Source organism: Budorcas taxicolor, chromosome 16, assembly GCF_023091745.1.
Source record: "Budorcas taxicolor isolate Tak-1 chromosome 16, Takin1.1, whole genome shotgun sequence".
In the NCBI taxonomy this organism is placed as follows: Eukaryota; Metazoa; Chordata; class Mammalia; order Artiodactyla; family Bovidae; genus Budorcas; species Budorcas taxicolor.
Window position 1 is genome coordinate 3,400,654 of NC_068925.1, and position 12,770 is coordinate 3,413,423.

The 12,770-nt window shown below is 42.4% G+C and overlaps 1 protein-coding gene across 2 annotated transcripts; it reads left to right on the forward strand.

The window, feature by feature from the left end:
• Window positions 1-1,472: 1,472 nt before the first annotated feature.
• SNRPE (small nuclear ribonucleoprotein polypeptide E) lies at window positions 1,473-10,873 on the forward strand. Of its 2 annotated transcripts, XM_052653765.1 has the most exons (5): window positions 1,473-1,587; window positions 2,314-2,340; window positions 3,793-3,855; window positions 4,771-4,849; window positions 7,462-10,873. In XM_052653765.1, the coding sequence occupies exons 1-5, from the start codon at window positions 1,534-1,536 to the stop codon at window positions 7,515-7,517; spliced, it is 279 nt and encodes a 92-aa protein (XP_052509725.1). In that variant the 5' UTR covers window positions 1,473-1,533; the 3' UTR covers window positions 7,518-10,873. The 2 variants fall into 2 exon arrangements, with proteins under 2 accessions (XP_052509725.1, XP_052509726.1); XM_052653766.1 differs by lacking the exon at window positions 2,314-2,340 and having other exon boundaries at window positions 1,505-1,569.
• The last annotated feature ends 1,897 nt before the right edge of the window (window positions 10,874-12,770 follow it).

Below are 12,770 nucleotides of genomic sequence, written 5' to 3' on the forward strand. Positions count from 1 at the left end.
ATAACTTTGAGTTGTTTTGCAGGTACTAAAACCAGGGAGAAAACGCGAACTACCTCGTGACCATGAACACATAGCCTTCAGACTGCCTGGGGCCTGAGGATCTTTAACACTGACCCCTGTGACCTCAGCTGGTTACCTAACCACCCAGTGAGAGAACTGTGCATGAGCTGATCACGTATCCTCAACCTTCTCCCTTACTTTGTCTTTAAAAATCCTCTCCTAAAAGTCACCAGGGTGTTTGAGTCTTTTGACGGTGAGCTGCCTGTTTCCCCTGGCTGTCCTTCACCACGAACCAGTGTCAACAGCTTGGCTTTACTGCTCCTCCTCGGAGCAGACCCAAGTTTGGTTTGGTAACAATCTCAGTTAAACAAGTTACGATTCTGCTACTTGCAGAAGTGTGTCTGCTGCTGCTAAGTCGCTTCAGTCGTGTCTGATTCTGTGCAACCCCATAGACGGCAGCGCACCAGGCTCCCCCATCCCTGGGATTCTCTAGGCAAGAATACTGGAGTGGGTTGCCATTTCCTTCTCCAATGCATGAAAGTGAAAAGTCAAAGTGAAGTCGCTCAAGTGGTGTCTAATCTAAGCGGTGTTCCCTTGGACGAGTCCCTTTGACTCTGAGTTTCAGTTTCCTCATCTATAAAATGGGTATTCCAATTAAAGGAAATTTCTGTCAGCCCACAACCCAGAATATAGCCTAACCAAGTCCGACCCCTCCCCTTCAGCTGTGTTACCCAGGAAACGATATGTTGGAAGGCTGAGACCTTAATGTGTACACACGTACACTACTTCTTCATTGGATCTTTAACCCCATGAGGAAGGAACATTTTTATCTCCATTTTGTTAATAACTAAGCCAAGACAGGGCAAGGGTGAGTAACATTCTTGGTCACACACTGTAAGAGTGCAGGATTTGAGCCTAGAAATCAGGTTTTAGGGTTTTCATTCAACATTGATCCTCCGCTGCCACCTAACAAATAGCTCTCCAAAAAGCTGATGAGAGTTGAATCAGTTACTGGAGTAACCACAGCACCCGGCTTTGAAATCGTATCGTCAGTAGCCCAAAAGTGTCAGCTGCGGGAGCCCTGAGCTTGGGCTTCTTGCGGCCCTACCCTGTCCACCACGACGCGGCTGTCAAGCCTAAATCCCAGGGAAGCAGGCCTTAGAAAAACCACTGAACCACACCATTTCAGAGGAGGTACGCAGGGGAACGATCCGGCTCCTAAAACCGACTCCAAAGCGAAGTCGCGATGGGCAGCCGCGGCCGCCGCACAACCGAAGCCGCGCTCCCCTTCCAGCCTCCCTCCAGGTGGCGCTGCAGGAACAACTCGCATTCCGAAAGGGAGTCGCTGCCGTGCGGCTTCCCCGGGATGCTCTGGAGCACCGAAATAACCGACTCCTGTGGCTAGAGAGGTATTTTCCAGGAACCGCCCACGTCGCCGCCTGAGCACCGCGCACTTCCGCTTCCGGCTCGGCGTTCCGGAAGTTGCTTTCTGAGAGAGAGTGTGGAGCGGTGTGGTGCTTGTGAGCTTCCAGCATGGCGTACCGGGGCCAGGGCCAGAAGGTGCAGAAGGTGATGGTGCAGCCCATCGTATCCTGCTCGATGCGTGAGCATTAGCAGCTTTGGGCCGGGAAATGAGGGGCGAAGGAGGAGACGGAGTAGGCCCGAGGGAGCGGAGTGCGGCCGCTCATCCCATGAGCCCCTGGGGCGGCCGAGGCTAGGAGAAAGCGCGGGGAGTTGAAGAACCAGTTATGGGCGGGAGGTGGGCTCGGGCAGACCCTGCGCCGGAGAATGCGGTAGTGGTGGGGTGAGCGGGGAAGACGACTTTAATTATATACTGACTGAAAGCGGGTGTTACCGCTTTCCACCGGGAGGGAGACCTCGGCGCGGAAGAAACTCCAGGAAGATGAGAGTGGGGAGCTATTCCTTTGCAGTATTTAGTGATGTCCTAATGGGTGTTTGGACTTCCCAGGTGGCTCAGAACCCGTCTGCCGATACGGGAGACGGGGTTTTGATCCCAGAGTGAAGACGATCCCATGGAGAAGGAAATGGCAGCCCACCCCAGACTTCTTGCCTGGAAAGCCCCATGGACAGAGGAACCTGGGGGGCTACAGTCCATGGGGTCACAAGAGTGGGACAGGACCTAGCGACTGAACAGCAACAGTGGGTACCTAGTTGGGCATTTTCTTTGCCTAGGCACAGAGTTCGCCTTCAGAAAAATGAGATGCGGGTAGATTTAACGAGTTCCAGGAAGCAGAGTCTATGCTTGGCGTGTGTGTGCGTGTGTGTTTTTTTTTTCCTTAACTCTTGCTGCAGAATCTCATCTTCAGATACTTGCAAAATGTAAGTTCTCTGTTTTATTTTCAAGTTAAAGGTGAATTTATTTGGCTGTTTGTATCATCCTGTCTGATCATTGTTCTAGAGTCAAAAAATGAAACTGGAGATTGGGAGGGCATTTGAGGAGGAGTGCCAGGAAAGCTCTAATGTGACAAAATGGTATGTAGCCATGCCATGGGCTTCCCTGGTGGCTCAGACGGGAAAGAATCTTCCTGCAGTGCAGGAGACCCAGCTTGGATTCCTGGGTGGGGAAGATCCCCTGGAGAAGGGAATGGCAACCCACTCCAGCATCCTTACCTGGAGAATTCCGTGGATAGAAGAGCCTGGAGAGCTACAGTCCATGGGGTCTCAAAGAGTTGGTCATGACTGAGCCCCTAACACAGCCATGCCAACTCCAAGCATGCAAAGAACTGTGTTGTTACTACTTTGCAAGACCAAAATTACTAATTCCGAAACGTAATTACTGGCTGACACGATAGTGGCACTTGGGTATTGGTACTTTCCTTGGGATTATGGCAAGAACATTGGACCCTTTCCATGGCACCTCAGGATGAGACACTGGAAGAAAATTTCAGTCAGCTTTTACAAGGTCATAAGGTGGTGTGTTAAGCACTTTGGGAGGTGGAGACACACTTATTGATAGAAAAGACACTGGAAGAGGAAGATTGGAGGGATAGGTTTGGAGGATTTAATGAACCCTTTTACTCCCTTTCCTTTGGAGGGATTTTTATCAACTCAAAATTTGACTTGGCAGAGCAGAGTATTTATCCCTGAAAGAAAATGTGTTTCCTGTGGTTCTGATTTTAGTATGTGACAACTTAATAGAAAAGCATTAATTTCAAGCTGTTGTAATTTTTAATCACAGGAATTGAGGGTCTCACTCCTGGTTATTAGGGCTTCCCAGGTGGCACTAGTAGTAAAGAACCTGCCTGCCAGTGCAGGAGATGAGAAGAGACTCGGGTTCCATCCCTAGATCAGGATGATCCCCCGGAGGAGGGCATGGCAACGCACTCCAGTATTCTTGCCTGGAGAATCCATCCCTTGGATAGAGGAGGCAGGCTACAGCCCATGGGATTGCAAAGAGTTGGACACGACTTACGCATTCCTGGTTATTAGGTGTGAGATGTGGAAAACTGAGATGCTAGAGAAGACTGTCTTGCAGCTGGAGTTTGCTCTGGTAGATAAGAAAGAAGCCCTTTTTGCTATCTTGTCACAAATTTTCACTCTAAATATATAGAGACTATAAGCAACAGAAATATGATTGAGTCTCAAAAACACAGGAATATTATTATTAAGTTTCAGTGTAACATTTATTAAGTGAGAATGTTTCCTGGTAAGTAACTTGTCTTGGCTTTTATTTGTCAGAGTTTTTTAGGAGCCATATTTGTCTGTTGTTTGACCAAAGTGTTTACTTTGTTTACTTAGTTCTTAACATTTCTGTTTTTCTGATTATTTCAGAGATCGCGGATTCAGGTGTGGCTTTATGAGCAAGTGAATATGCGGATAGAGGGCTGTATCATTGTAAGTACCCAGGATATTTTACATCAGAGCATTTTGTTCAAAAAAAAATTTCCTAAAAGATGGCCAACAGAGCAATATACAAAAAAATCAAAGACCCAACCCACGGAAAGTCCTTCAGGACACACTGTCCTTGTCTCATTGTTCTACTTAATAGGGATTAGGTAATTCATAAAAGAGAGGGAAAATTAATTTTATTAGATAACTAAACAGTATTAGTCTTTAAAGGAGGAGTCATAAGAAATGAAAAGGGAGAAAGATGAGAATTCTTGGTTAGTGATACCTGAATAGAACTGGGTGGGGTAGTTAAATAAGATGTCCAAGGTAGCACAGTAACTTAAATAATGTTATAAAGAAAGAAAGTATGGGTGGAAGTGTTATACTAAGAGTCTGGTATTTCTTTTAGACAGTGTAGTAGATTCCATCAGTAATTTCCCCTTCCCCTGTTTGTTAGTTGAAAAAACAAGCTTGGTGGTTGGTAATGATAGTGTCTTTGTGGGAACATGGGAAAACTGAGTAGGTTATAAAAGATGTGGATGATGACTTTTTGGCACAGTTAATGAAGTCTAAAGTCCCCAAAGTTCCAGAAGTAATTTGAAGTACATTCCCTCTTTCGTTGTTATTTAAAAAGAGACTTCGGGAGTTTCCTAGTGGCAAAGTAGTTACGATTCCAGGCTTTCAATACTGTGGCCTGGGTTCAGTTTCTGGTTGGGGAACCAAGATCCTGCAAGCTGTGTGGGGCACTCCCCCTCCCAAAAAAAAATAAGAAGAAGAGGCTTGAGATGTGGTGTTTCAGCTGGAAGATCAGTGGAGAGATGAATTTCTGAACTTGGTGTTTTTATATATTGCCGTATTAATTTAGAATGGTTTGGATATGATTTTACATGAAGATGACACTCAATTGACTTATTTTTCTAGGGTTTTGATGAGTATATGAACCTCGTATTAGATGATGCAGAAGAGATTCATTCTAAAACAAAGTCAAGAAAACAACTGGGTAAGAATATAGATGGCCTTAAAGAATTATAGATATTTTTATTCACTTGCAGAATTGAATGAATTGCAACTTATTTCATGTTTAAATTTAGTTTGTATTTGAGAAATTATTTGGGAGAGTAGCCTGGTGGGCTGCCATCTATGGGATTGCACAGAGTTGGACACGACTGAGTGACTTCACTTCCACTTTTCACTTTCATGCATTGGAGAAGGAAATGGCAACCCACTCCAGTGTTTTTGCCTGGAGAATCCCAGGGACGGGGGAGCCTGGTGGGAGGCTGTCTATGGGGTCGCATAGAGTCGGACATGACTGAAGTGACTTAGCAACAGCAGCAGCAGTATATTCTTAATCATCTTTTGCCACTGATTGTTTATCTCACTCCATTTCTACTTCTGTCTCTCCAGTTGAGAGCTCTCACCAAGGTTACCAAAGGCTAATGGTGTTAAATCTAATGGTCCCCATTTTATTGAGCTCTAAACAGCATTTGGCTCTGTGATACTATAGTCAGCTTTTCACTTTTCATTACTAGTTGTTCCTTTTTCACTTTTATATATTCATTCTTTAGAACCCAGCCATTAAATGTTTGAGTTGCTTAAGTCTTGGTTCTCAGTCCTCCTGTCCTCAATGTTATTTTTCCTAGGTACTCAAGACTGCACTAACAGTTATATTTATATGTTGATTTGTAGCCCTAGACCTCTCTCAACTTCTTCAGTATTTCTACTTGGATGTCTCAAAGGCTCCTCAAAATTAGCATATCAGAATCAAACTCAATTCCAAGGCCTGACACACTATTTAGAGCTATTTTAGTGTTTCTTGCCATAGCAAATGGGACCAGTTCTGTTCAGTTTACTAATAAATTTCTCTGCAACTCCAATTTGCTCTGTAGACGCCAGTCATCTTTTTAAAACACTGACCTGAATTTGTTATCTCTTTGCTTGAAATCCTTTGGTGGCTTCCTGTCGTTCATAGGATAAGAAAATGTTTAATATATCCGTCAGAGTCTTTCATGATCTGGCTTTACCTCCCTCTGCTCATTTTGTATCAGTCTGTACTTCATTTTCTGAGGATCATCCACACTTTTTTCAGTTCTTGGAATCTGCACGTTTGTCTCATCATAAATTTGTGTGTGTGCTATCCCCTGTGTCTTTGGGACTCAGGTCAAATACCACTTCCTGCCAGGGTTAGGTTTTGTTTTGCTTGGGGTGGGGATGGAGGGAGGGTATGCTGTGCTGAATTTGTAGTAAAACATTCATTTTTGGGATTGTTAATGTCTGCCACTGGACCACATGCTCCACTAGTGCCTGAGTCCTCTCTGTTTTGCTCCCTAATATACTTAGTGCATGCCACATAGTAGAGATTTTAAAATATTTGAATAGTGAAGTTAGTTTCTTGACCCATGTTCTTTAGGATTTATGGCTTCCTCAAGGCTTAAATAATTTCTGTTAAAATTCCATTAAGTTGAGGTTTATTTAGGCATTTTGTCTTTAACCGTTTAATGCCCCAATTGACAGCTCACTAGTAGTTTTAAAAGTGGTAGTTTTCAAGTGTCTCTTTTTTCCAGTCCCTGAGGATTCTCTTGAGCCTTATCCTAGCTGTGTGCAAAGTAGATTCTGAGAGTGGTATAATGTTTTGCTTAGCTTCTTCCTGCCTAGGCTTTTTGAAAGCCTGGATTTTTCAAATATAAATGTGTCTTATCAGGAAGTGCAAGCTCACCTTACTGACATTGTTTATAAATTATTTGCAAAGTATTGATTGCTCATGGTAATAGCAACTCTGTAAAACAGGTTAATATTACTTCTTGTGGAATTGCTGATGGTGTTGATTAACATTTCTCAAACTGTTCTTTTGAACACCAGTGTTCCTGCAGATATTTATAGATATTTCTCAAGAAGAGCGTCCTTTGCTCAAACAGATTTAGACAGTGTTAGGTAAAACTTAAACAAGTTTGTATATCACAGGATGAAATCCTTATTAAGAACTCTTAAGATGAGGTTATAGTATGCTGCTGCTAAGTCGCTTCAGTTGTGTCCGACACTGTGCAACCCCATAGACGGCAGCCCACCAGGCTCCGCTGACCCTGGGATTCTCCAGGCAAGAACACTGGAGTGGGTTGCCATTGCCTTCTCCAGTGGCCATTGCCTCTCCATGAAAGTGAAAAGTGAAAGTGAAGTCGCTCAGTCGTGTCCGACTCTTCGCGACCCCATGGACTGCAGCCCACCAGGCTCCTCTGTCCATGGGATATTCCAGGCAAGAGTAATGGAGTGGGTTGCCATTGCCTTCTCCATATAGTATGCTGCAGTTCCTAAAAAACTCATTTCTCAGCTTCTGCAAAATCAGCTTTAGGAAATGTTGGGATAGTTGACTTAGTGTACAGAAACTGTACTTTTCATAAAATAACATTTCTCTGCCTTCATTAGGTTATTGTTGAAAAAGTGAATATGTTCTGATAGGCACAGCCTTTCAACATTGGAAAATGTCACATAATTTCACAGACGAGAAAGCATTTTTAGAATCACTCAAGAACGATCTCAAATTCTGAAGCCAAAAGTTACAGTTTTCTGAGTGACTATTAATGGCTGCTTTTTTTTTTTTTTTGTAATTTTGTGTTGCAGGTCGGATCATGCTAAAAGGAGATAACATTACTCTGCTCCAAAGTGTCTCCAACTAGAAGTGACAGATGAAGTGAGAAATTGTTTGGCAATACCAAACAACTGGGTTTTTTAGGTGTCCTTTGTTAAGAGATGTAGTTCTAAAACGTGTATTCATATTGTTCTGCTCACCCTTATGTTATTACCAGATGACAATAAATGCTGTGGGACTGTTTGTATCAAAATATTTACCTTATTTTTTCTATCCAGTTACAGAGTTTTTACATAATGTCACTGTTAGTTGTTAGTGTTTATTTTAAAGTTTTCTGAGGGATGGCACTGGCCCTGAACATTTGTTTTTCACAGAACTGGGATTTGTAGATCCTTAAGGCAAAGACAAGGAATTCTACCTGATGTGACTTCTGATACTGGGTGGTGTAGCAAGGGAGCGTTCACAAAAGTAAAGATTATGGTGCTAATGTATGTTTTCATCATCAGTTCTAATTCTGGAAGCTGGGACACCAGGGCTTCTAGCCACATTATGTTGAGAACATTATAAGGGCTCAGTATCTGCTTAGCACTCTGTTAGAGTTACTGTGTGAGGTCTTTGTGTATTCTTTTATCACTAAGATCAGGATGTGAGGAATATTTGAGACAGAGAATGAAGGTTTTAATTAAAAAGGGGTTCTGTTAAGAGTTAACCAGAGGGAGACTTTGTGAGATTGGTAATCTGAAAAAGACCCACAGGAAACACTGGTTAACTACCGTTAGGCAGAATAATAGAATGTTAATTGAAGAAACACCTCTCATACTCTTATCTCCAAGGATTTTGGTTCCTCCCCCAGTAATTGCTTATTTCCTAATTATGTCGTTAGTTCTCGCTTCCCCCAATATATCAGGGTTGTTTGATTAGAATTCTTCTATTAAATGGTTATTGAGCATCTGCTATTAGTTGAATACATACAGTGAAACAGACGCACAAACATAGCCTCAATACCAGGTACTAAGTATTACTTACACCAGGTACTAAGTATTATTTAAGTTGAATCTTGAAAGATGAATAAGACCTGCCTTAAATTCTGATAATGGGCAGTGTTACTAAGGGTAGCTGAGGAAGAACCAAAAAGTCCAGTTCTTGTTTTTCCAAATGCCTGTGAGGGTGATATAGAACTTTTCTTTAAACTGAGTAAAAGAATCACTTTGTGAGGTAGAAAAGATTTGTAGGTGAGTGTAGAAATCAGTCCAACTTAGACCTTGGCATTTTAGCTGTCCCACTCTATTCAAAGTTGTGCCTTTTTGGTCATGTTTTCTGAGTTAAGGGCTGGTTTCGCTCTTTTAACATATCTTAAGTTGGAAATTCTGTTGAACCTGCTGTAGCAGGCAGAGGAAACCTCAAGCGGCAGAGGGCGTTGCAGCCCTGAGACTGCCTCAGCCTTTCTGGTGAAAAGCTTTTTGAGAGCAGAGCAAAAGACCTCCCTGCAGCTTTCTTGGCACCAAAATAGCTGAGAAGAAGGATAAAAGCTGGAGCAATATAATCCCTAAGAAAACCTGCTGGCTGCTTTTTCTTTTCCCCATGCTGCCTTTCTGACCTGCCCACCCTATGTAAGCAAAGCTGTTCCTGCTGTGGCTTATTCTGAATGGCTCAAGACATGGAAGTATCTATTTTTGACAGAGCAAATGATGATAGTGAGAAATAAAGGTACAGTGAACTCTTAAAATTGAGCTCTGCATTTAGAAGTCCCTGCTTGCGTTCCTGCTGTACTGGAACCTGTGGTGTTTGCTTTTTAAGTTGTACTTTTCCACAGCCTGCAGATCTTTTCTTCCAACCAGAATTTATATTATAGAAGGCATTGCTCTCTGTTTCATTAAGGTTATTTGTATGTGCTGCCGGGAATCTGCTCTTGGCAGCTCTTGGTATTTGAGCAGTTATTTTTCTGGAATGGTTGGTTTCTGAAGGGGTGTTGCTAACCACTCAGCAACTCTCATAATATTGTTTAAGTGAAGGATGGGAGGAGAATAGCCTCTGAGACAGGAAGTGCTGATTCGGGCCTGGTGTTCTGTTAGTAGTAAGCAGGGGGAAAGAAGGGTCAGAACAGTTGGAAAACACTGGAATTCTGTATATGCAGGCACTAGCTGTTCTTGAGTCACATTTGTCAGGTTCAGGATTAGAGAGTGGGTCTCTAATTTGGACTAAGGCATTACTGCCCAGGAAATGCAACAGGCATTAGGAAAGCCTAATAGCACCGTCTCCTGTTAATTGGTTGACCCAGGATCTTTTTCCTTATTAATTATTCCATAATTTATTATTCCTACTAGAACTAATCATAACCACATAGGAAAAAGCAGATCCAGGGAAATTTTTAAAGCTTCAAACTGCACAGGAAGATGCAGAGCAGAGAACAAATCCCCCCTTCCCCATCAGTGTTCATGGAAAGCCACGGTTAGGGGTGGGATGCCTTCGGGGCTCTTTTTTAATATGTATAGCTTGGTTTCTCATTTTGGTGTTTTTACTTTAAAATTTCTTTTACTTAAAAATTTTAGCTTTGGTAAAATATACACATGCAATATTTGCTATGTTAACCATTTTAAAGTGTACAGCTCAGTAATGTTAAGTATATTCACATTGTTACACAGCCAATATTTGGAACTTTTTTTTATCTTACAAACATGAAACTAGACCCATTAAACAAGAACTTGTCACCCCTCCCTCCCCTGAGCCCCTGGTGACCATCATTCTTTCTGTTTCTGAGTTTGATTAGGTGCCTCATATAAAGAGAATGTGTCAGGATTTCCTTCCTTTCCAAGGATGAATAGTATTGCCTGAATGTATACCTTCTTTTGTGAATACGTTTACCTGTCAGTGGGCATTTGGGTTGCTTCCACTTTTTTACTTACGCTGCTGTGCATCTTGAGACTCCACTTTCAGTTCTTTTGAGCATATGCTTACAGTCTTTTTCGAGGTACCATCATACTATTTTCACAGCATCTTCACCATTTTACTTTCTCATAATCTGCACAAAGGATTCAGTTTGCTCACTTCCTTGGTAAGACAGCTTTTGAATAGAGGAGTCTGGCTGTTTTGGCCAGGCAGGCGGTGTGAAGGGGATGAAGCAGAGGAGTGGCCCCGATGCTGGCCCGGCTGTGCAGGCGACTGTGTGACAGTCTTGCCCTTGGGGATGCCCGCCGTGCTGCCCGTCTTAGGCGGGATGGTCGGGTCCTGCAGGCGTCTTTGCCGCCTCAGGCTCCTCCTTGGGTGGTGCCGCCTTACATAGGTGCTGTAGCAGGGAGCGCTGCTTCCTCGCCAGGCCTGGCTCAGCAGCTGCTGGGCCCTGCGCAGCTGTACCGGCTCCTCGTAGGGCAAATTGCTAAAGGTCTGATGCTTCTCCTCCACTTGCGCAACCTTGTGGATTCTTATAGAGGCAAAACTTGCTTTTGAGAGCAGTCATCCTAATGGTTGTGAGGCTGTGGCTTTGGTTTTCATTTCTATAATAATTAGTGATGTTGAGTATCTTTCCATGTGTTTATTGGTCATTTGTATGTCTTTGGAGAAATGTCTTAAATAAAGTGCTCTTCCCATTTTTAAATAGGTGATTTTGTTGTTGTTAATTTGTACTAGTTCTTTACATATTCTTAAGTGATTTGCAAATATTTGCTGCCTTTTCACTCTGTTGATTGTCTTTTAATACACAGTTCCAAATTTTGATGCAGTCCAATTTATCTGTTTTTGCTTTTGTAGCCTTTTGGGGAGGGGGTTAGGGGCTTGCCACACAGCTTGTAGGCTCTTAGTTCTCTGACCAGGTATTGAACACGGGCCCTTGGCAGTGAAAGTACAAAGTCCTAACCAGTGGACCACCAGGAATTCCCTGTTGCCTTTGTAGTGTCATAGGTGTCTTTATCTATGTACACATGCTCTTTGCAGCTTCACTCTTACCAACAAAACTTGTACCTAGTTCCATGTTAAACAGCTGTGATGTATTCTAATATATGAGTCTCTCAATTTAAGTAGTCACACCCTATTGATAGGTATTTTAGGCTGTTTCTTATTTTTTGCTGTTAAAAAAAAAAGTAATTGACATTTTTGTGCCTGTTTTTGTCCACTTAACATTTCCTGAGATGAATTCTTAGAAGTTAAATTGCTAGATCATAGGATATGCACATTTAAAAAAAACTCTAGGTAATTTTAAATTGCCTTCCAAAGTACTTGTGAGAAAATTGTTTTCCTCATACCAGGCAACCATCAGGCAGCAGCGTTAATGAAACACACAGGCTTACTGTGAGGATACTATGAGACAGTGATTCCTAACATCCTAAGGATGCTAGAGGAGAAAGATGGAAGAATTTGATCTTTGATGAACTTGCACCACTGAATTAATCAACTCTGAAACTTCCTTGCCACCTAACTTCTTATGTGAGAGAATAAAATTCCTCATTGGGTTTTCTGTTACTTAGAGCTAAAACATTGTAACTGAGTACAGTCTCAGAACAGGGTTACTTGTTTTCATTACCTCTTAAACTTGGAGGGGATTAGTTGTTTTACTGAAGATTTGTCAAATGCCATAGTTGAGAAGGTTGGCAAACCTGGACCTATATGAGGGAATACAAACGAAATGATGTGACCGATGTTATGTAAACTTCCTCAGTTAAAATAATTTTTGAGAAAAATGCTGCTGGATCATCATGTCTGGAGAAGTCACTGGCCCTGGAGTACTGGCAGAGGACCCTCATTCCCAGGGCCGTCTGAGTTTGAGATGTTTTGCTTGGCTGAGAAATTGCAGAGGAGCGAGGGAGAGTTGTTAATAACAAGTGCCTCCTTTTGATGAACTGTGTTACTAACCAGAGATGGTAGGGGTGGAGTGGGAAAGGGAGGACTTTCCCAAGAAAAGCTTTATTCTTTAGATCATATACTTGGTAAGGTGAATTTGGGAAGATATGGCTTCTATTTTACCAATGTCAGCTTTTATTAAGATGTATGTGTTAGACATAGTGAAAAATTTTAAATTTAGTCCTTGTCTTTGGGGAGCTGGGAAAGCAGTGTGGTAAAGAGGGAAAGATGACCTTGGTAGTCCATGTACCTGGCCTTAAATGCCAAGTTTAGAATTACCCAAACATCTCAACCTCAGTTTCACAGGGTTGGTGGAAGACCTATCAAGCCTCAGGAATGCTCAAGAAGTATTCTTTGTCTCATTAGAAATGATACTTATTTGTCTAGTTATAAATGTGGATAGTTTTGTAGTTTAAAAGATTTATTTAGGAATGTGTGAGGAAAGGTAAACTTGTTCTACGTAGAGCAAGACATATCACAACTTTTCCATACAGATTTCAGAATCAGCTTG